Raw genomic sequence first — 24,491 nt, forward strand, 5'->3', positions numbered from 1 at the left:
TTCTGTTTTCTAATGACATTTCCACCCAGTTCCCCTGCCTCTTGTCTTACCTAATTTTCTTTTCTTTTTGTTTTTTTCGAGACAAGGTTTCTTTGTAGCTTTGGTGCCTGTCCTGGAACTAGCTCTTGTAGACCAGGCTGGCCTCTAACTCACAGAGATCCACCTGCCTCTGCCTCCCAAGTGCTGGGATTAAAGGTGTGCGCCACCACCGCCCGGCTGTCTTCCCTAATTTTCAAGGAATGTGTCCTATGCACATCTCTGGCTGTCTCGAGGTGACACTTTCTTGATGGTGACAACTGACATCCTCGTGACAAGGTCCCCACCCTACCTTTTTACTCATGGCCCAGCTCCGGGCTCAGTATTGAAAACTGTCTCAAGAAATGGGTGGCGTGATCAGTTTTTGTTTTCCCTTGCTTCTGGATTTCTGTTCAGATTTACACCTCTTTCCCATTTGGTTGTGTGGTCCTATAGACTGTAAGGTTGAGTATCTGTGTCACCTTGAGATTTGGGCGCAGCCGGGTCTTGGGGAGGAAACTGAGCACCTCGTTGCGTTAGGGACATAGACTTGTGAAAAGCAGCATGCGTGACATCTCCTTTTATGGGGCTGCTCTCCTACATCTGCCCCAAACCCGAAGGGCGACCCAGAGTTAGGGCGGCTCCCTCCCATGCAAAGCACACATCCAGCATGCTGCCATTACTTCCTCTACTGCCTGTGTTCTGCTTACATCTGGAAGACAGATGTGAGGTTTGTGTTCTTGCAGGCAGGTGCTCCCTGGGCACAGTTGTTTAGGAAGCCTCTCTAGAGCGAATGCCCATGACCTCATTGCTCTCTCTCCATGCTCTAGTGTGAGGAATCCCGGTGTATAGCTGCTGAGTGACCACATTTTTTGCTTTGCTGCAGATCTGGTGACCATGAAGAGGCCCCAGTTCTTCCTCTCCTCCATGCCGGCTTCAACCGGGTACGTACGAGGGGACCGAATGCCTCTCCCGAAGGCGGGCACTGTCTCCCTGACTCTCCTTGAGGTCAAAGCGCACAGCCATGAGCACTAGTACAGGAAACAGGCCTCAGAACTGTGAACCAGGGGTGGAAGCAACGGCACTGCATGGGGTGGCAGCGAGCAAGCGACAAGCAAGTGCCAGTCAACCTTTTGCTTCTTGTCATCTTAATCCCACTTATCACAGCAGCCGATACACGGCGATAACAAAATACCTCTTACATCACATCAAAATCCGGCAGTCTCAAGTGACCCACGTAGCTCCATCTTACCCATCAGTCTCGGCATGTATGTGTGGTCATAGAAAGATGATGTGCCAACGTTGCCACCAGGGGCCTGCCCAGAGCTTTTAAACTGAGAGCAGGTTCAAGCTGTCTTGTGAACCATTGCCTAACACCAGAAAAAGAAAAGCTTCCAGTTTGAAGCCTAATTGTATAAAATACATTGATATCAACTTAAAGATTAAGACTGATTGTCCTAAGCAAGAAAATACAGACATATTACTAGGATTACAAGGTAAGATAGAAACTGGATTGGAGGCAAAGCCATGTGGGGGCAAATAGCAAGAAAACAATGGAATTAATTTAAAATAAAGAAGAGAAAGTGGAAGGAGAACAGAAAGGTGAATATTAGATAGAGTCATATAGAAAATTTATAGTCTTTCCCTCACATGTTTAGACAAGCGTATATATTTCTACTGTTTTAAAAAAAACAAATCGCCTCATTTTAGGTCAAAATAAAGTAGCGATCCATAGTTGATTTCTGTAAATTTTACTGATAGTCTAAACTCAGACAGATAGTCCTGTAAGTTCTTAGTGTTTTAAGTGATATGGTGTTTTGCTATTCTGGATTTAAAATGAAAAGCCTCGGTCGTAGATCACGGAGAAGCAGTAACTTCCTTAGGGTAGGGTAGCAGTCTCCCCTGCTTTGGCACGCTTCAGCCTAGGAGCAGAGCCCTGGGAAAGATAGGAGGCAACAGAGGTTCGTAATGTGTAATAGAAATGACTGTGTCTAGGTCGCAAGATTCCACACTCTCCTAACACGTCTTCCTGTGTGTCTGCTGTCTCTCCTTGTGACGGTTGGTGTTTGTCTCTGAAAGCTTGCTTTGTATTCCCTGCTTGGATATGGATAAGAGAATATCTTTGAGTTTGGGAATGCAGAATTGCCAGAGGACAGTCAGCAAAGACGCCATGCGACTGCCATTTTTGTTAGCTCGTTCATTTTCTAGACATAACTGAAATTATTCACTTGTTTTATTGATCTTCTGTGTCACGTGGACCACACCTCTCCACCCCTTACCCTCTGGGGGACAGAGGCTGCACATCTGTTGACAGGAAATCTTAGACTGGAATGATTGTCACTCTCTAGGTACAAATATTAAGAAAAGAGGGTTCACTGATTTCTTCTTACTTGTCTTGTGCTACCCTGCAATGCTGTGCCCAGGTCAAAACGTGTCATACACGTTGAATGGACCCATGGCGAATAGGAGTTCACAAGCTAGTGCCTAGCAGGGATTACCTGGTGTTTTGAGAGCTTGGTCTGATTTCGTCAAGGCTGTGCACCAATGGATCAGGGTGCCCCCAACCCCTCAGGTTTTCTCCCAGTGAAACACATAGCGCCCGGACTGATTTCTCTGTGTGTTGTGGCCTCAGAGCGACAGAAGCAGATCTCCAGGCAGCTGCTCTCCTTGTTTGGGGAAGATCTTGTCTTTGGCAGCTCTCTATCCAAGTACCTTCCAGATATGCCAGCTAGCCTTGCCTTCTGTGCGGTTGTTTCTCTTTCTTGAATTGTTTTGATTTAAATCGTTTGCTGAAACTTGGCTTTGTGTTACTAGCTACTGGGCCAGCACATTGGTCTATGAGCCCTGAGCGGGGATCCAGGAAGAAACCCCCAACAACTCCCCCTGAAGCCTTTGGATGTGGCCAGCTGTGGTGATGCTCAGCCTACATTGTGCTTTGTGGAAGCCAGCATCTTGCCCGACGCAACTGCTCTTACATTCACCTCCATGTGCCTTTTTTTTTAAAGCCTGAAATGATGCTTATTCATCTCAACAAGTATTTATGGGGCTCCACGTGCGAGGCAATGTGGAAGGCATGCTGGGCTAGCAGCTGCGAGCCACACTTCTCCCCAGAGTAACTTCCTTTGGAGAGGGAAGTCGGGGAGCTGTGGTGTATTTATCAGGCCCAGTTCCAGAGGATTTGCTTAATTTTTCTCAACATATGAAGGATTTGATATTTTCTCCGTTTTCTTTTTTTTGTTCAGAGGAGGAAACAGACCCCAAAATCTGAATAGCTTATAGATTCATAACGCAGGCAAGGCTGCAGCTGTGTGTCCCCTCCTCGCTCTGTCTTGGGTCCGCCCACTAATGTAGTTTCCCAAGCCATGTCCTGGAGTACCCTCCCAGGAGCTCCTGTGTTCCCTGAAAGGCGGCCTCCCGGGTGAATCTGTAGACCGTGTACTCCTCCTTTTAGTGAGACCCCTCAGCATGCATTGGCAATTGAGCATGTTAACCCCCAAGATGTTCTGAGGGCTCCTGGAGTCAAGATCCATGCATCTCATCATCATCTAGACTCACTTCCCTTGGAAATTTCAGTATATCTCCAGTGACCCCTGAGAAGGGTCATCAGCTAGCACCGGTTTCCCTCATCTGAAAACTCAGGCAGACGTGAATCTTGATCAACTTGACTTTGTGACTAAAAGAACAAATGTTTCGTGTGTGTGTGTGTGTGTGTGTGTGTGTGTGTGTGTGTGTTTGTGGCTTTATCGTGGCCCCCCTCCACTCCACTTGGGAAGTTAGAAGACTACGGAAAGTTAGAGGGCTTTGAAGGTATTCCTCAGGGAGAGATTACTCCTTCCAGGTGTGTGTGTGTGGGGGGGGGTATGTGCACACATGCATGCATGTGTAAACACACACTTACATACTAAGACAGAAGGGGAGAGAGGAGTTGGGTTTTCTCTCTGGCTGACTTGATGATAGTAATCTATAAGTAGACCTTTGGGCTGGGTCTGGCGCTCTCCCCTCCATCTGTCTATCTGCCTGAGAAGCACGGCGGTCACTGGGTACTTTGGAATCCTTTTTTGCTTGTGAGTGTGCTAGATATATGCTTGGAAAGTTCTGCAAAGTTTATATTTTCTGTATGAGGTAAAATGTAAGACATTTTCTTCAGTCTTGAGTAAATCTGTCTCCTTACTGTTTTTATTGGCTATTTTTTTCTGCTTTCCTCATTTCTCATAAAAGTGCTGACGTGTTTCAATGAGAGAAATGCATGATTTCTTGTATATCCTACACCAAGTGATGTGTTCGATTTAAAAGATGTAAAGAAGAGACTGCAGAGGTAGCTCAGCAGTTAAGAGCACTGGCTGCCCTTCCAGAAGACCCAGGTTTAATTCTCAGCACCTACCTGGTAGCTCACAGTTGTTGGTAACTTCAGTTCCAGGATATCCAAGCCTGTCCTGGCCTCTATGGGCACTACATACATGTGGTGCACAGACATAAATGAAGGCAAAATACATGTACAAAGAATCTTTAGAGAACTTAATGTAGGGATAAGTTTGGGCTTGTTGAGAAGGTTCGGCTGCCTCTGCCTGGTATGAAGTGCGTACGTCATAGCTCTTTGATGAACAGTGTTCAAATTCTATTTTGTTTGACTTGGACTTTGCTTATGCCTTTACTCAACCCACTAAGGGTTTGTAAATGTGTAAAGGCTTTTTTTTTTCTAGTTGAGATGAAACTAAAACAGACCATTTTCAAGTGAACAATGCGGTGGCCTTTAGAGCAGTCATGATGTGCAATTCCCACCTTCGGTCTTGTTCTAAAGCATGTCCCTTAGCCCCAAGTCCCCACTAAGCTGTTCCGGTTCTGCTTCGCAAACTCTGGCGAGCATTAGTCTGCCGTCTCTCTGTAAGAAGTCATCTGTCCTGATGGTTTGCATAAATGGAATCATGGAGCGTGTGGCTTTTGGTGTCTTTTTTCTCTCAATACTCTGGAGCGTTTTGCACGCTATAGCATACATCAGTATTTCATTCCTAGCTTATGCCTAAATACAATCTCACTGTGTGTGTGTACCACAGTTTGTGTATCCATTTCCATCTTCCTAGACCGTTATTCTACCCCATACCATGAAAGTGAAGCTGGTGTGGACCTGATTCCACAAGGGTTTACTTGAGGTAGCCATTTTCAATGCTTTCGATTATAAACCTAGAGTTTAATTTTGAATAACATGTACACTGTTTTCCACAGTGACTAATCCATTTCATAGCCCCATCAGCAATGCGCAGGGCTTTGATTCTGCCCATTTTTACTAATACTTATTTTTCTTTTTGAAATTAAACCTATTCTAGTAAGTATGAATGGTATCATAGTGTGCTTTTGACTTGTATTCCTTTAGTCTGGTGAGCCTGGACGTCATTCATGTGTTTGCTGAACAAATTTTCTATGTTTTCCTGAAGAAATGTCGACTCACATTCTTTGCCTAGTTTTTCATTTGATTGTCCTTCTTCTGTTGTCGAGCTCGCCAATATTTCGAATGAGCTCTGCATTAGGCACCCAAAAGATTTGGAAAGAGGCAGAGAATACTCCCATAAAAATGAATCAATGGCACATTGCAGCCTGGGCATGCTGCATATCGAGTTTCGGGCGACTGTTACAGGGTAAAGCCGAATGGTTCAGTAATTAACACAGCTGGGGGGGGCGTGCATGCTGTGCTCTTGTGTGTTTACTTTGCTGTGACCCCTCATAATGAAGCTCCCCCCATCTTTGTTATAAGGTGAGCCAAATGCATCACCTGCTCTGTTGTTTCCCTGACATTCGAACAAACCCTTCACACTCCTGACAACTTCTCTCTGTCATCCCTTCCTACCTACAAGATGTCTTGCATAATGAGCTACCTGGGGGCAGGAACAACTGTTAAGTTTCCCTGTTTGACTCTCTAAGAAAGAATTGGAGATGTCTTATGCATTATCTTTGCTTTCTTTTCAGAGATTTATGGAGAATAGCAGCATAATTGCTTGCTATAATGAACTGATTCAAATAGAACATGGGGAAGTTCGTTCACAGTTCAAATTACGGTATGTAGCAAAATAAGACAATACATGATGTTAACAGTTCTTTAGAAAACTCTGAACTGCCAACAGGCCGCAGTTCACAGATCTATAACTGATGTCTGGGATTTGAAGCTATTAGACTGCCAGCCAATGGCAGTATGTTAACTGGAGTCCTTTGATATATTGAAATAAACTGAAAGTGTATCCTTTTTTTACAGTATCTTCCACTATTTGTGGCCATATTAAAATCATAACCTGGGAAGCCCTACTCAATTTTTGTATAACTAGATTGAAACTAAGAACATTCTTTAAGAATCAGTTTCTGACTTTGAACTTCATAAATTCGTAGTTGGGATGTTAGAGTTGGGGAAGCCAATAGGTACATTTTTTACAGTATTCATCAAAACAGATAAGTGGTGATTTCATGAAGTCTGACTGTGGCCTCAGTATACACGGCATATCATCAAGGACCCGGTTTTAGGTGTCTTGGTAGGGATGTAGTGCTTTAACAGGTGGCTTCTCCTTGGCTCTGTTCTGTGTGGGGTTCTTGTGTCATCTTCCACTCATAGGTTCTCTTGGAAAATCAGGGTCTTAGCACCTGCCTAGTTCAAGCTCGGCTCTGGCTTGCCGTTAACCTGCCCTCTTCAGGTCAGAGAACATGAATATACCTTTGGCCCTGTGGAAAGACCAGTTTCTAGGAGCTTCCTGCCTCCTTCAGGGATGCCTCTACATGGCTTCTCTCTGGCCAACTAAGAGGTACCTCTTTGTACTTTGTGCCCAGTGCAAAGGCCAAGAAAAGATCTCCCTACCATAATTATACTTTTAATCTTCATTGCTCATTTTGTATCCAAATCTGAAAGAGTAGCTTTAAAACTAATTTTTTCCAGTCCCTGGGAAGCAGAAAGATTGCATAGGGCCACAGAAGCAGGTCTCCTTCTGTGTATTAAAGTGATGTAAGAAATACAATTAGAGTAAGCAGTCACTCTCTTAAATGGGAGTGTGGTGTTTTCTGGTGTGTGTGTGTGTGTGTGTGTGTGTTAAAAATGTTGATGTTGCCACAAAGCTGAGTTTGATCTCTGGATACCACCCCCACCCCTGCATGGTGGCAGAAGCAGATGATGCCAACAAGTTGCTCTTTGAATGTCATGTATGTGCATAACACACACACAAACAAACATACAAATATTAAGTAATAATAAATAAATACATATTTTTTAAAAAGTTAAAGTATGTCAAAACAATGGGGATTCTGATGTTTGAGATGTTTTGCTAGCTCAAGGCCTTAAGGAATAGCACTTTGAATATTTAAGTTAAATCCCTTGGTTTCTTTTTATCAGTATGTTTACTTCGGGTAACTTCCTACAGTAATTTATTCTTTTTAATAATGTACGTTAAGTGTATGTAGTTGCTGGGAGTCTCTATTGATTTTAATTGAGAGTAAAATAACTTAGACCTTTGAATTTTGATGTTTTCACAATAAATAAAAAGAGAAAAGAGAGATTTCACTGTGGTTCGCTCCTTTAACTTAGTTCTTACAATAAAATCAGAGGCCCCATCATTTTATCGCTTTGACTCCCAGCCCTTCGTGCTATTTTGAATCATTGCTTCTGTATTCACAGATCATGTGATGGTGCCCCAATCCAGATTCCTCAGAGAACTGGGCACCGGGGGTTCCCCCAGGGAGGCTTCGGGCACCTTGACCGTGGTGAGCAGGACACAAGCTGGCCTGGCAGACTGCAATGAGCACGCCTGCCAGCCCCTTGTGTAGGTCAATGTGCTGCTGAGACACGAGTAGACCAGGACATGTGTGGGAGCCCTCGGGCTCTCCTCACATCCCAGCTGCAGCTGCGTGTTGCTCAGCTCCACAGAGTGAGTGCTGCCACTGCTCCTCCGCTCTCCGACAGGAACTGCTTGGAGTTGGATGCATTGCTAGTGTCATAAGGGAACGTCAAGGTTCTTCATGTAAAACAGCATGGAACTAGTGGTTGCACTGAACCCAGGAAGCAGTGGCCCCAGCGAGCAGGGCTTGCCTCCCTCGAGAATGCTGTCTCCTTCTCTACCTGCAATACTATTGGCCTTCTGTCCCTCCCTCTGCCTTGCCGAGTTCACTCCTTTTGAGGGCTGGGACTGCTTACACTTTACATGACTCTCCCTGCCCTACAAGATTTGAACCCAGCAGACAGAGGACAATGATCCAGACAGTGACCTTACTCCAGCTCTTTGGGGCACTCAAGGACATAGGGAGCATTTACCTGTACCCCAAGGCAGACAAGCAACTATGTCATTCGTTAAAGACTGGGAAATGAGCTCTTTATTATACAATGCCAGAATAATTATAGTCTAATTATGTAATACTTTCCCCCCTACAATCCCGCCCCCAGCTGCAGCTAAATATGTAGCACGACTGTCATTCTGCAAGGACACAGCCTGCACTGCAGGATGCTACCCGTGTTAAAGATGGACACTGCAGCCCAGGAGTCTGAGAAGGGGGACTGCCGTCTGTACATTACAAAGCCAATCATTCATTCAAGTTCGATCCAATCGAGCAAATGATGGGGCCGAACTGGAAACTTCCTCTGTGTAGAATGTATTTTAGGGACAGCGGGCCTAACCCCTTCTGTGCACATCTGTTGAATTGCTCTACTGAACGGAGTTCATGAATAGCAGTGTCCAGGGTGCTCCGAGCTAAGTGGTGAGCATGTAGCTCTTCTAATGTTCTTGGCTTCTTTGTCATGAAAGGACCTTGTCATGCAAATAAAGACAGTGATTTATCAACCTAACAGGAGTTTATGCTCTTACAGCTTCAGCATTCCTTCCCATTATTAATGTCGGAGACCATATTTATTTTACTTCAGACCTTAAGACAGTGCAGTCTACAATTGTAGAAAGATTCAGGGCCTGATGGGTGGATGTCTTGTGGCGCACCACCTCTCTCAGGAACACATCTGTAGAGCCTTTATCTTCACATGGGCTCTATGCAGCAGCCAGGGCAGAGCAGCAGTGGGCATGGAGCTGTGGACACTTAACATAGCCATCCCTTCTCATCCTTGCCACTGCCCGTGATGGCCACCAAGCAGATCCCATGATTCCCCTGGCCTATTCTTCTGTCTGCCTGACTAATTTTCAGCCTCTGATTGGATGTTAACTCATGTTCACAATATTCTTAAAAACCATTGCCTTGCTCAGTCCTATCCTTGTTTAAGGTGGTGTGTGTGTGTGTGTGTGTGTGTGTGTGTGTGTGTGTTCTGTTTGGGTAGAATCCAGATGAAGTATGTTTCTAAAATACACAGCACATGTCCACTCCAGCCATAATTGACAAGAAAACACCAAGAGCCAGAAATTCTCTCCATGTGGTCTCAGCTGCCTGGCACCCTGGTCACCGTGCTCCAGTACAATCAAGCACTCTGCACGTGCACTTTGCACCCACCGTGCCGTTGTGCTGTTTATGGACTTCCTACCTGTACCCCAGGACAGCTGCCTTTTCCATCTGAACCTTTGAAACCCTTAAGAAGGCACAGAAGAAACAGTTTCATTGCCCATCGTCTTTCCTGTTGTTTTCTGACCTCTGACCTTAAGGATAAAGCATAAGGACATCTGAGATGCAGTTCATGATTCCCAAGAACAGACACTAATAAGGCTGCAGCTTTTCTCACTGAAAAGTATGAATGATTAATGCCAGCGATTAGGCTCCCTGGTTCTGGGAATATGACTCAAATTGATTTCCCCATTTTGGTGCGGGTTTATTTAAATAGAGCCATCAACCCAAGGAGGTTGAAAAGTCCAAATAGCATAGCTGGTCATGGTAGGGCTAGGAAGGAGAATACTGTGTCATTCCTCGTCCTGACAGTGTCCCTTCGTGTCAATGGCAGTATAGGGATTTGCTGTCCCTCTGGACACTCTGGGACTTACTGTTCGGAAGCTCTAGGACATCGTTAAGAGCTGCCTTGAGAACAGAAAAATGATCATGCCTGCAGCACCTGTCTGCACGTGTAGTTGAGATGCACAGACCCCTTGCAGAAACCCTGTGCTAGAGAGGAATATGACAAAACGTGTTCATTAGAACTTAATTACCCGGCTCTCAGAGATGACAAATTAGCCTCTGTGGAGTCTGTGTCTCCATGCATCACTTCTGAGAGGTGCTTAGTGTCTGGAAGGGCTTTCCCACGGAGCTGAGCTCACTCTAGACCAGGTGTGCAGAAAGCACTTTTGATAAGCCTTAGCTCTTGCTTGCCTCTCAAGAGTGAGTGCAGTGGAGATAGTGATAGCAATCTTAGCTTTCCTTTTGATGTTCTGCTGATTTTATAAAACAAACACAGCGGTGGTGATTAGACCGTCCACAGTACAAATGTTGTTGGGTGGGCAATTGGAATGAAGAAATGCCCTACAAGACTCAGGAATGGCAATGGCATCAAGCTGGTCCCGTTCTCTGCCCTGCTGAACAAGCGTGAATGCTTGTCTTACCTATCCGTATGCAGATAGCTTCATCTCTGCATTCATAGAAATGAGTGTCATCTTTCAGTGTGCTGAGGTCCTTCTTGCCTGCAGGCTGGTTATCTTGCTGCTACTGAGTCCCATTCACATAGACTCACGGATAAAGATCGGTTGCAATTAGTTTTTCTTTTCTCTGGATGCTTTTGCCAGCCTCAGAAAACAAAGCACCTTGACTCTATGACCTTACAAGTAGTAATCCTACCACACACTGTATTCTTCCACATGTGGGCCCGAGCACTTTGAGAAATGCCTGCATACGTCATCCATCACTCAGGTCATTACAAAACCCCATAAAATACATATTTTTACAGTCATTCTCTAGATGGAGAAAACAAGGAAAAGCAAAGACCGTAAGCTGCCCAGGATCCTATAGCTGGGAAAAAACAGTCCAATTTTCCTCGGTGTTCTGTCATTTCCTAACAAATAGGTCAAAGTGGCAGCCAATTACACTCCCTCACGGTAGGAAAACAACAGTGAAGAATTTGCCCTACAAGAAGAAATATCCATCCCATAAATCAACCTTTTCCTTTTTTTTTAAATTTTTTTTTCCCTCTTTGCACTGGGTGAGAAAGCCTTCCTGGATTCTTTATACAGTCCATCTAAATAGCAGGGTTCTACCCATGTAGTTGCTGTGTTGGCTAGCGTAGAACTTAATGTATTTGGAGTTGTTTTCTATTTGGAAGCTAGTGAAAATAAAACTCACAATTGGAGTCTGATTTAGAATATTTCCGACACCCGGGGGAGGTCAGCAAAGAAGGAGCCACATAGGAAGCTAGAAAGATACACAGGTGCAAAGAACTAGACAAGGGGGGATCGGATCAACCTGCCACTCCCGTCTTTCTTCATGCCAGTGGGTGTGGCTGTAGGCGAAGTGGCATCGCCAACCTAAGAAAAGGAAAGCAAATGTCTCTCTCTGTGTTGCGAAAGGCCAACATATCTCATGGTCAGTCTGGGCCAGGCTGGGTTCTTCTCATTGACAGGAACTTGACCTTCTCCATGACCATGACTGTGCCCAAATTACAGCATTGCACATTGTGTTGAAATGTCAAGATGTGAGGAAATACCAGCTCGCAGGATATGAACAGTAACAGAGTGCATAGTGCCAGTAACTCTGGGGTCTGTCGACGTTGCCAAATTAATAAAGTTCAAACGATGTTTGTATAGCACTAACCCTAATCTTCTCCATCTTTCAGGGCCTGTAATTCAGTGTTTACAGCGTTAGACCACTGTCATGAAGCCATAGAAATAACAAGTGATGATCATGTGATTCAGGTATGGGAAGAAGTGCTTCATTTCATTAACACTAAAATAGAGCCTTCCAGGTTCTACTCTCTCTTTATTTCAGTTACTTTTCCATAATTTTCACATATTTGCAAGAAAGGAAAATCAATATATAAGACGACTACTGATAGACATAAGAACTGGCTATTCAGGAGAGAACAACAGTCATGTTTTATTATTTTCAAAGTGCATGTATGTGTGTATGCATGCATGTGTGTGTGTGTGTGTGTGCATGCGTGCATATGCACAGATATGCATGCACGAGTGTATGTGTGGGTGCCTGGAGACAGGGTGTCTGGTACTCCGGAGCTGGAGTCATGGTCAATGGTGAGCTGCCCTGTATAGGTGCTGGGAACTGAACCCAGGTCTTCTAGAAGAGCAGCCAGTGCCCGTAACCATTATCTCTCTAGCCCCATAGAAGAAACTTATTAGCTCATATCAGAACTTTTTTATTTCTTAGGTAGAGGTAGGAGAAAATTTTAGGCCATCTGTAAAGACAGTAAAGACCCAGGGTTGTTTGGCAAATGCTTGTAAGTGGCTATGGGACCAGAATACTTCAGGTACTTGGTCACCTGCCATGGTATTCTTTTATGAAGCACTGTAATACTGCTGCCATCTTTCTAAGGAAATGCATCCACATAGTATCTTCTACCTGCTTCAAGGGTACTCTGAAAGTCCCCGGTCCCCTGATTAGTCCTGGCCTGGCTGAGGCTGGTGCACAGTGTCACGGAGGAGCAATTGCTTTTACCAGGGACCAGCACATCATGGCTCCTCTGGCACCAGCCTCATTTTGAACCCTCGGATTTCCCCCAGTGTGCACACAGGCAATGCCTTGCTCCTGTCCCAGGTCAGAGGCACTGTAGCCCACCACACCTTAGCCCTGTGACAGAAGTTCCATTGGGTAGTCTCTGCTCAGATCTGTACCTTTGAGAGGTAGATGGGGAAACTGAGGCCTAGCAAAGTAGAGGAACTTATACAAGGAAAGAGAGAGCAGTGAGCACTGAAATCAAGTTACTAAGCCGTATTTCTGACTCCTAAGCCTTCCTGCCTGGCTTCATTTGGGGCTATGTTTCAGAATATTCTTGCTGTCCCTTGAAATAAAACCAACATTTTCCGTACTTTTCTGGCTGTGTTTACACTTCCTGCCCACCCTTCCATATCTTAAACTACATAGAAAGTTGGGTACAAGCAGACATGACCCTTCAGTTCTCCTCATGAGGACACTGGCTTTGCATCTACCTACATCACAGTGGGAAGCTGTGGTGTGAGTCAGAACTGAGGCAAAGTAGCCCTGCCCTCCCATGCCTTCTCCACCCTGACCAGGAACCGAGTCCTTTGCCCCATAGCCACAGTTTGTGGTTAGCAAACCTGCATCCCTGGGAGAAGTGATGGGGTGATGTCACATGACATGAATCATGCCCTCGCTCCAGTCTCTTCCACGGACAGAAAGAAATGAGTGTGAGGATAGCTGGTACCCACACAGGAGAAGTTGCTCTGCTGAAAGGGAATCTTGGATTCTGACGTATGTTGTGCAGTGAAAGGAAGGAGAAGCAGAGCAGAGATGGTACATGGAGGTGACACTCAGGGACCCTCACCTGGATTTCACATGACACATCAAGGACAGGCTAGTTCACATCAGTGCTCCATCTCAGGGCACTTGAACAGATAGCCAGTATCCGTGGGCATAGGTGATACATTTAAAATCTAGAAACAGCATCTTATATATCAATCTATCTATCCCTGCCACCTCTGTGCCTCATTCCACATGAACTGTCTATCTGCATTTGCTCTGAAAACCTTTGCATGGGCTTCCCCTGTGCTGGCACAGTTGTTAGCATTTTATCCTCATTGATCTCTCGAAAACAACCCTGGGAGCCAGGTAGTGTTATTGCAGATGAAAAACAGAAACAGAGGAGTGGACGAATGGAGTCATCTTCTAATGGTTCCTAAGGATTTGAATTTAGGTGTGTTGGCTCCCGTCCTGTCTGTGATGCCTCTGGATTCTGAGGTTCGAGGATCTCCAACATAAAAAAGAGCTGTAATCATTACTCAGATTGACAGAATGAGAAAGCGGAGCCCGCACATATGACAAGGTAGGAGACAATCAACAGATCAGGAAGAGAAAAGACTCTCTAGTATACCCATTTATTCAGTGAGTGTTGGCAGAATAGGAGTCACTAACCCAGTTCGAGCCTTCGCATTTGAGGATTTCAGTGTCCTATGAGAGAGAGACAAATCTCAAGTTCTATGTTATACATTAGAATTTACCACACAGAAGTCATGGGAGCCCTTAGGAATGATACCAGCTCAGAAAGAGCAAGGGTCAGAGGAGGTTTTCTGGAGTAAAAGGCACATTGGAGTTGGTGGGGGAGAAATGAGAAAGGGCTTTCTTAGCAGAAAGAGTGTAGAGGAAAACCTAGCGAGGGGACGTGCTACCAGCTCAGCCATGATAGGCGGGATTCCTGCCATGCCGAGGGATGGCAATGTCTGTCATGGAAGTGAACTGGGCGGGACCTGGAGGTCAAGAAGATAGTATCAGGACCCCTCCTCTTCAGTCACTCCCATAGTGCCTGATAACCAGAGACTCCTCCACATCTCTTCAGTGTTCACAGAAGCTTGCTCCCAAGGGAATACCCGCCCCCTGCAGTATCCCTGCATTACCCACTTCCTGATGAATTTCCCTAGCTAAGGGGAGGGTGGGAATGGCCAGTGAGAAAGCTTCCTAGGCAGCAGATGGATGGGAATTTTTCCCAAAGAAACTGTTGACCCAGGTGCAGCGTGCTCACATCTGCCATCGCTTGTTCTCTTGGCTACGGCTACTCATGTGACGACTGTGGTCTTTAAAAAGAAATTGGTGGAGGACTGGGGTCAGACAAAGCAGTTGTTTCAACTTCCAGAAGTCCCTGAAGAAGTTCGCCGATGACCCTTCAGATCTGCTGACATCTGAGTGCACCGTGGGCATCCTCTCCTTGCCCACCTTAACCCCAGCACTGAAAGAGCATGCCCTGGCCCCGTATGCTAACTGCATCTGTTATTTACATGATGTCAAAGTGCTCCCAGCCATAGCATTGATTGATTGATTGATTGATTGATTGGGAAAGTGTGGAGACACATAGCACCAATCAGCTGCACTGCAGTGTCACTAACAGAAGCTGCATGTGATGATGAGTGCGTGTTGGCTTATTCGTTATTTAGCGGTGCTGGGGGAACTTACGTGTGCCAGGCAAACATGGTGCCACCAAGCTCCCTGCAGGGCATACTGATCTATCACCCCTCCTGCTCACAGTATGTCAACCCTGCCTTTGAGAGGATGATGGGCTACCACAAAGGGGAGCTCCTGGGCAAAGAACTCGCTGACCTACCTAAGAGTGACAAGAACCGGGCAGACCTCCTGGACACCATCAATACGTGCATCAAGAAGGGAAAGGTGGGTGCAACCAAGAACCCACCCACACTCCTCCCTTAGCACCCCTCCCCGCCCCTGGATGTGTAAGTCTTTTATCTTTAAGACTGCCTTCTTTAGGAGCATCAAATTTCAGTGGGCTTCTGTTTGCAGTTTGCAAAGGAGTTGATGGGTTCATTTTGATGCCAACATGATGACACAGGAGCTGATTGTTTTGTGGACAGGCCACTTGCCCCCTTGCATGAATACGCCCCCACTATCCTAGCATTGCATCCCTGAGCGGGGTTCTACCCAAGTAGCTCCTTCCTCCTTTTCAGTTTGTTGGGGTTTGGTAGGAAGGGCTAGAGAGACCTACTATCCACCTTGACTGGTAGGCTCTGCTGCTGTAGTCAATATCTTCCATCTTCCTCCTGTTCTCTTTACTCATGGCTGTGCCATATCCACAGGTAACTCTTCCTCCCCAGCCCTTCCATCCCCAACCTCTTTTTTGCTTCTTCAGGGGGAGATGAAGGTGCAGCAGAGGTAAAAGAGATGTTTCCTGGACTGTCATCTCCTCCCTCTGAGCCGGAGTGAACTCTTGCTTCTTCTGAGGTGTCCTAAAGCTTCTCCCGTGGCTCTGCTTTCTTCTTCTTTTCTCTATTGGCATTAGCTAAGCATCATCTTCACTGGAGACGGGAGCACTAGCAGGGGTAGAATAAACTTAGATTATAGGAATGTCCAAATTACTTCTAAAATCAGATCGATTAGACTTGAAAATGAAACCAGATACTATAAAGTACTCCTTTTTTTGCCAAAATAACCCAGTCATATGAGGCAATCTCAAATGACACACTCACTAATCACTTCATAAACAAGAGAGATCAAGATATAGCTGCAAGGTACCTCATTTTTGGAGTTATCTACTCCCTTCCAGAAATAGTGGAGAAAACTCCCCACCATGAGGCTTCCTGTCCTTTATTCCAGTCCAGTTCCCAGGGTCCTGTGGCAGCGAGAATCTCTCCCTCCCCTCAGCACCATCTGTGGAAACTGCAAGGGATCGTTGTGACTCTTGGGTGGGAGGTGCTTAGACTCTCAGAAAGCCGAGGCACTTTGGGAAGGATAAAAGAACTACACAGTTATAAATAGATCCTCTGTTTCCCCATGTAGACAAGCTAGTTGGACTCTCTGAGCCTCAGTTTACCCATCTGTAAGTTAAGAATGATACTATCAGGCCCATGAGCTGTTGTGACGATTTTGAGGTGCTACTGAACTCTGCTGTGTTGGTACCCTGAGGGAACGCGTGCTGGGAACTCCAGCTGCCCTGGAGCTCATGACAGACACCCTGGTAGTGAACACACTGGCCTGGTGCTCCTACATTTATCTCCTGGGATCGTGATGGCGTTGTAGTGGGGACAACCGCCCAGCAGTGCCGTGACATGGAATGGGAGTCTGTGGGAAGTTCTTAACAGTCTGCAAAGACGCAGTGTGGGAGCAGCTGTGGTCTCGACTGAAGGATCTCAAGAGCTCTCTTTGTCCATGTAGGAGTGGCAGGGGGTTTACTATGCCAGACGGAAATCCGGGGACAGCATCCAACAGCACGTGAAGATCACCCCAGTGATTGGCCAAGGAGGGTGAGAGCAAACTCTTCCACTCTTTCTGCTGCGGAGAGGGACTCAGGCCCTTGCGGGCATTGTCTGGCACACTGAAGTACCACTGTAAGCCACAGGACAACACACTTAGGAGCACTTTCCCGGTCTTAGGTGGCCAGCAGCAATCTCCAGACATGGTTTCCCTCTTCCCCCACCCCTGTCTCCTCTTCATGGTCTTTCTTGCAGCACCAGCTCTACTCCCCAGCTATGGCTTAGTCACGATTGCCCCCCTTGTTCCCAACACTTCTCAGGGTCTCTGCCTGTCCTTCCCCTTGGCAAGTGAACTCCAACTAGCACGACAGGCTTCTGCCCTCAGCCCACAGGGTGATAACCTTCTCTCTTTTAGGCCCCAGTTTGTTCCATATTGACTTTGAGCTTATGCAAGGGCTCAGAGTGTCCTAAAGGCACTAACCTACAGCAGGATGTGTCTGAACAGGAGCCAATGAAACCTGACCAGAGAACCATGGGGGCAGGGCATAAGAAATGAAACATATGATTCCCTTTCCTTCTCTCAGGTATATTTCGGGGAAGGGCTCAGAGTGCCAGATGGGCCTCCTAACTAAACTCACTGATGAGCCTTGCAGAAAGCATGAAGGTCACTACCACCTAATGGTTTGACCTTGTGAGGAACATGTGACATATTGGTGAAGAAAATAAGATAGCGGTTGCAAGAAACCAGATAACCCCTCTCCCACATGGTTTCCAGGACCACCCGAGTTCATTTCAGATCATCACGGGATAGAAAATCAGCCCATTCCGTAAGATCACCTGTCTATTTGAAGGTTGTTTCCCTCCAATTTTCTTTGCTGGATTAGTTTGAAACCTGTCCTTCAGTCACCTGAGAGGTTTGTCCAGTGTTTCTTTGGCATTTCCTCCCTGGCTGGCTTCTGGAGTTTGTGGGTTGTGACAGGCTCCTAAATGAGGCTTGTCACCACCGAAAGAGGCTGCCTACCCTCCATATAGGTGCTGGCTCAGCTTAGTGATCCCAACAGTGGCCGATCCAGAGCCACAGGAGATGGTGCCTGAGACTGTCCCATTGTCCTTATGGCCACTCTTAGACTGTCTTCTTGGAAACAGGAAGCCGAGTCTTTTTCTGTGTGTTTTGCTAGAATCAGTGGGCAATCAAAGTGGAGGAGACATGCTATTGCCTGGTAATTTATATCAGAATAATTTTTTTCCTGATTTGACAGATGAGGGAAAGAAGGGTTTTATTTTTTAATCCAGGCATGATTTTGTATTATTTCCTCTAATTGTAGGCAGTGAGCTCTTAGAGGCAATTCTGATTTAAAAATGGGGATGCTTTACCCCTTCTTGCTTGGGTGAAGTTCATATTATGGGATCCATCAGTCTTTCCCTATGTTCTCGTCAGAGAACCCTCCAGAGGAAAGTAACCCAGGAAGAAGGATGAGCTAGAGATAGGGAGGAAGGGGTGCCCACAGGCTTCTGGGTGTACAGTCTCACACAGTCTGTTCCACAGCCTTACTCCCAAGTGAGGATCTACCATGACCTGACTTACACTAGGTTGGTGCACCTGGCATCTGTTGTCCTAGTGCCCTTGTGATAATGAACAAGACCATGGGCTAAGTTCCTGGATTCAGTTTGTGACTTTTTAATCAAGGGATTTCCCCCCTAAGGCTAAAATAAACAAACAAACAAAAATGCCATCCTTATGGGGGTGAACCACAGTGTGCAGCGTAGGACGTCTAAAAGAAAAACCTCAGTGTCATCGTTACAGTGAGCCATAGCGTACCACACAGGATGTTTAAAAGAAAAACAGCAACCGTGAAATTTGGTCACCGTCCAAATGAGTCTTTTGCTTTCCGTGTAAGCAACGAAATATTTGTGTCAGTAGGATTAAAGCCAGTTTTGCTGTGGTAGCATGTCAGTCTCTCCTGAAGAGATCCAGGAGGCAGCTGAAGACCTGCAGGACAGTGAGGGAGGAGGGGCCGCACCAGCTGGGGCTGCAGGGAAGCCAGGCTCCTGCTGGCAAATGTTGTTCTGTGACCAGATCTGCGCTGGGAAGGAAGGGTCTGGCGGTCAACTTTGAGGAGCCTTGCCGTACCCCTGTGCTGCCTTATTGCTTCCTCCTTTTCCCGCCTCACTAATCACTGATTGTTTATGTCATTAGGAAAATTAGGCACTTTGTCTCCCTCAAGAAGCTGTGCTGTACCACTGACAATAACAAGCAGGTACAGTATCCCATGTCCTCTGCCGCTCTGTCAGCTTGCCCATGCGTCATCCTCGCCCTGTTCTCTGCTTGTCTTTCTCCATAGTTTCTTGTAACTGCTATCTAAGAAGGTGTGTGGGGAAGCCTCTAACAGGATGTTTTTCCAGTTCTCCACAAGCCTGTCTCACTCTGTTTAGAGTGTGCTTTGGTTACGCTATGCCTCGTGGTCTCTCCAGGCTAATACATTTTATGGGAACATAAGATTCTTCCTCAAAACCAAAAGGAAAAATGTTCCATTTCCTATCTTAAGTTTTTACACAAATGAAAAGTGTGTATGTGTGTGAGCAGTCGCTCCTCCAGCTCACAGCCAAAATGAGAACCATTCCAAATCAGTACTGTGATTTTCTTCTTACATTACATCGTGGAGAGCAGTGCCTTGCGAACACTGTCTTCTGAAGTAACAGAAACTTAGCGAGGTTTTAGGTTTAAAAATGCCTTAAGGTGGTTTATAATGTTCCAGTATTGCTGGAAGTAGCTTTATGTGATTTGTATTTTTCTATTTGATTATGGAGTTTCCATCTCATACCTTATAACTTCTGGACTAGGAAGTATGAAATAAATACGGCTATCAATGAGCTACTTTAAATGCATAAACTATGATGCTTGACTTTGATTTTCAAAGAAGGGACAGTGTCTCTTAGGAATTTCGAAGACACCTAGGGCTTAATCCATCCTTTCCTCACATAGTGGGGATGATGAGGGGCAGGATGGGTGTGGCCAGATGACGAGCTGAATTGGCAGCAAGACAGCAGCCCCCAGGGCTCCTCTTAGAGAGGAGTCCCGGAGGGAAAGAGGGGCCAGATCATGTGACCTTCATGGAGTCCCAAATGTCAAAAGTATCTGCGGTCATATGTTTGTCTCAGAAGTTTGAGTCCAACCAAAAAAGCATCCATTGCCACTGGGTACCTAATCTGGGGTCAGGAGTGACTTTGTTGATAGCACCCACTTGGAAAGGATGTGAATGCACTGTCACTGGAGGAAAAACATCATCAAACACCCTCAGTGAGATACATCAGGAGCAAGAAAGAGGTTTGCGTGAGAGGCAATAAGCAAAGGGAGAGGGGACATGGAATCCTGGTATCCCTTTAGGGATGGACAGGGCACCATTTTCAGTCTGTGGACCCACAGAGGGGACAGGGAGACTTAGTCCCATCCATTCTCATGCCGGAAATTAAGCAGGTACAACTCATGTCCAACATCCAGCAAGCCCGTCTCCCACAGAAGCCATGGCAGGCTCTATGCAACATCAATTATCAGTTCATTCCCTTGCATTTTAGCAGGGGATGGAGCTGAAAGTCAGGCAGTCTCTCCTCCTCACTCCCCCTCATTCCTGTCTTTCTCATCTAGTGAAGCAACTTCCAGAGCCCCTATTATCCATCCCTGTACCTCCACATCCCCCACTTATCCATCCTACCGGTCCTTCATGACTCAGCCCAAGAATCTTGAAATCGCTCCTTCTTCCCCAGACCCCCAAAGCCCCTGTCTTGCTTTGCCTCTGTCCTCGTTGTCACAGCTAGCTGTATGCTAAATGGCCATCCCCTCTCTAGCAATGTCACAGGCTTTGCATGCCAAGCTGGGAGCACGTAGTAGGCCTAGGGCTGTTGGTTAGCTTAGGGGAAGTAGTGTCTCAGTCCTGGCCTCCCGTGAACTCTGCCTGCTGCCCACAGAGAGCGGGCAAACCATTAGCATAGGATGCCAGGACACGGAGGCCGCCTCCCCTCTGCAGCTCTAAATAGAAACCCCTTTGCTACCATGAATCAGTTGCTGTTCTGAGAAGAGCGAAAACACAGAGCTTGGATCTCCTGAGCTATTGACGTCACCTAATGGTGCAGCACAGGCCTGAGAGACTCTTAGATTTTCCAATAATAAAGCAACTTGTCCCTCCGGCTGGCTACAGTACGTTTCTTTCTCCCCAAAGAAGGCTGGAGCCATGGAGATGGCTCTGGGCTGGGGAGGGCTCTTGGAGCGGAGCAGGCTGTTTGCAGGCATTTCTTCGGAGGTGCTGCTTCTGGGGTCCAGCTCTGACGTCAGAATCAACCCGTGGGCTGGCATTTGAACAGGGAATGGAGCTGTGTGCCAGGCAGTTCACTTCTGGCCATGGCTGTCATCAGCAAAGATTCTTTATTCGTCTCTGAGCCCTGAGCTTTCTGCCAAGGCTGGGAATCTCAGCAAGGTATGTCTGCTGCATAGGCCTGTCCCCTTCACATGTGCTGTCCCCAGAGCCTCACCAGATACCTGTTCATCACAGGCACCCAGAAACCATGGGCCAGAGACAGGTAAACAGATTAAATAAAGTGTAGCCCAGAGGGAGAGAAACCTTAAACTGGACAGGCATCAAACCCCGGGTCTGGGGAGGCTGGAGAAGGCCCAGGGACATGGAGGTTCCTGGCCCTTCAAAACCTCAAGTATTTACTGTCTGACTCTCTACAGGAGGTATTCGCTGACCTTAATTGCAGAAGATAAATTTCTTTCCTGCATTTCCCACTTGCTTAGGCCACTTCCAGCCTCGGTTGCCCAGACTTACCCAGTCACCCAGGCTCTGGACGTCCTTTGTCTTCATGTTACCCCTGAGACCTCTCCCAGAGCCTGTCTTCAGTCTCTTTTTACTGCCACATAAAGCGTGCAAAATCCTAAGCCCCTGGTTTCATTTGCCTTCTCACAAATAAGAAACCACGTGTGAAACTGCAGGCACCCAGCACTGCACAACCATAGTCCAGTCAGATATGAACAGGGAAAGGAAAGAAGACACCAGCATGCCAGCCATTCCTGAACTGGCTCGGGGCCTATTGATCGCAGGGGACCTCTTCATTGCTAGGTCTCCACACCTGAGTGCTTATACCCTCCTCTCAGTCTTGGCGGTGACGATATAGTGAGCATGGCAGTTCCAAAGCCTATGTGCTTGAGAGCAGAAAGCATCAGAAGCCAGCATGCAGGAGGACAGGACTGTGGTGTGCAGAGGCCACCAGGTAACACAGGCTTCCTGTGGAGGTGTGACACTTGGGGCTATGGAGAAGTCATTGGGAAGGCGCTGGTGTCTCCTGCCCATCCCACAAGGAAGTGATTTCCTTAAAGAGTCCTGGAGCTCAGCTCTCTGGAAAGAGCCTCCCCATCCCCCAGTGGGTAATTGTGAGGGGGGTGGGGAAAGCAGCCAGGCTCAGAGGAAATGTTCCCGCTAATCAACTGTCCATGGTGACTGCTGATGGAGGGTGGAAGGCGGCCACTCTGGCCCAGTGTTACACGGTGCTTCCTTCACAGAGCTAGGAAGTGGGGGTCCCATTTCTTTAGCTCCCCTGACACCTCCCCAGTCTTCCTTCATGGTAGAACTCTTGTTTCCACTCACCTGATCGCTGAATGGAAAGCAGCTGTTGAACCCAATGAGCTAGGTCACCTGGGAAACCTCGGTGCTTCTACTTCAGTGCGACACCAGTCTGGGCACTGACACTTGGCCATCGGAGTGTCAACACCACAATGTGGACATGGCTTCCTTGAGAACAATGGGGGGCAGAAATGAGAGCTAAGGTGGCCAAACCTACGGTGACAAAACCTTACTATGAGATACCGATTATTATTTTTTTGAGGGGGCAGTGTTAAAACTGTGAAGTCAGAATGTCCATGTCCTCTAGGGTGGGTCCCAGTGCCCTGTCTTGTTTGAGAGCTACTGGCCAAGGTGGGTGGCTTCAAGACTCAAGGGCAGCAACTAGCCCTGGCTGATGGCTAACTGATCACCGCTCCAAGAGCAGAACCTGCGCTGGGTTTGAAAGTTAAAAAAGACTGTCTTGAGCGTTTACTTCACCCTCCAGACCTCTCCCTGCCGAACAGATTCCATGTTGAGCTTGCCCCTCATCTAAACCATTGTGTCTCATGTGACGTCACAAACAATATCTGCTTATTCTTCAAGATACACATCCAAGTGCCACTTCTTCCAGTTGAAGAAAGAAGGCTACTACAGCTACAGCTTCAGGGGCCTCTGGGGGTGACCACTCCCATTGAGGAGTGTGCTTTCTGTCACTGACTTGCCACCACAAGGCAGAGTTTGGATGCATGTGACTCACAGCAGGTGTCTGGAACATTTGTTGATACATTTGGGAAAGCCACTAGGTCAACAAACTTTTTCACATTTTTCCATTTAGCTTTCGTATATAGTTATTTATATGGAACTACTTAAGGGAGGCCTCTGATATCAGGAAAGCACATTTTGAACAGGCAACCCCTGAGCACTGAAAGGAGAACCTGCTAGGCTAGAGGCGCTGAGGGTACAAGACACAGAACCTACAGCAGGGAAGGGGACACAGAAGGACACTGGTGGTACTGTGGTAGCGCCTGGTAGGATTGTGCGCATGCATGGAAGGTCTTGGCTCAGAGAAGGAAAAACATTTTTAGTCTGGTACTGGCAGTGGCTGGTAAAGCTGTAGTCTGCTGGTGGTGGCTGGTAAATCTGTAGTCTGGTAAAACTGTAGTTTGGTAAAGCTGTAGTCTGGTGGTGGCTGTCTCTGATAAAGCTGGTTTGTGACAGGCTTTGTGAGGTTCAGAGGTCTGATATCAAGAAAATGCATTGCATGACAAAGGGGACGGGAAAGGGGCAGAGACAGAGAGACAGAGACCTCAACGTACAGATCGGTGTTGGCTTCTCAAAGCAGCAGCTAAGACCTGAAAATCGGAGAGTTTTGCTCACTCGTGTTTTATGTAACATACGGAAACTTGTATTCTTGCAAAGCAGCAGCTAGTAGCCAACCTGTCAGGAGCCTTCCGCTTCACAGGAAGGACCTGCTAAGGTCTGGACGTGTTATTCCTTAATGTAAACGGAAATACCAGCTAACACTCACACTGAGTGCCACCATCAGTTTCAGCTGTCAGCTGGTCACATTACAGGCCAAATGAAAATGTCAACAAAGGGATTTTATATAAGAATCGGTTGCTCTAATTTACAGTAGAATTTACAATAGGGGAATTGTAATTTTTGTAGTATTTAGAAACAATGTGTTACCTGCAGCTTTTAAATCAAGGTCTGGGGAGATTATAACGACACAGCTCAGATCCGCCATTGTGCTGAAAAGGCCACTGCAGACCAGGTGCCAATAAATGGCAAGGATGTGTTACAATGCAGTTATTTTTACAAAGTCGCCTTGGCTAGAGTTTATTAACTTCCCCTTTATACCTGGAAGATTATGATAGACTTAGATGAAGGCACCTGCATTTTGCACTGAGCCTCTGGTTAAGCCTTTTCCTGTATGTCATTTTCATCCTCCTCCAGGGTCTGGTCCTTACTGTGAAGGACCTATGAGTCCCCAAGACATCTAGGAAGCAAGCGATGCATAGTTACAGGGGATATGTCTGCTCATCTGCCCTCTATCATGGCATGTGATAGGTCCCTGTGTCCCCATCTCCTCTAGGACTGAACTCATTGAGTTGGTCAATGAGGCTTT

General features: G+C 46.6%; 1 protein-coding gene across 5 annotated transcripts in view; it reads left to right on the forward strand.

The window, feature by feature from the left end:
- Pde8b (phosphodiesterase 8B) overlaps positions 1–24,491 on the forward strand; it is a 228,299-nt gene that overhangs the window by 155,307 nt on the left and 48,501 nt on the right. For 4 of the 5 annotated variants that reach the window (XM_041663659.1, XM_041663660.1, XM_041663656.1 and 1 more), the window contains exons 5-10: positions 902–959; positions 5,974–6,062; positions 11,723–11,801; positions 15,097–15,237; positions 16,735–16,823; positions 18,970–19,030. In XM_041663659.1, coding sequence (XP_041519593.1) covers positions 902–959; positions 5,974–6,062; positions 11,723–11,801; positions 15,097–15,237; positions 16,735–16,823; positions 18,970–19,030 — 517 coding nt within the window. The remainder of the gene's footprint in view (positions 1–901; positions 960–5,973; positions 6,063–11,722; positions 11,802–15,096; positions 15,238–16,734; positions 16,824–18,969; positions 19,031–24,491) is intronic. The other variant, XM_041663658.1, reaches the window with a different exon arrangement.

This window comes from Microtus oregoni, unplaced genomic scaffold (assembly GCF_018167655.1).
Source record: "Microtus oregoni isolate MIOR12 unplaced genomic scaffold, Mior012 000014F_ref0000157, whole genome shotgun sequence".
Lineage (NCBI taxonomy): Eukaryota > Metazoa > Chordata > Mammalia > Rodentia > Cricetidae > Microtus > Microtus oregoni.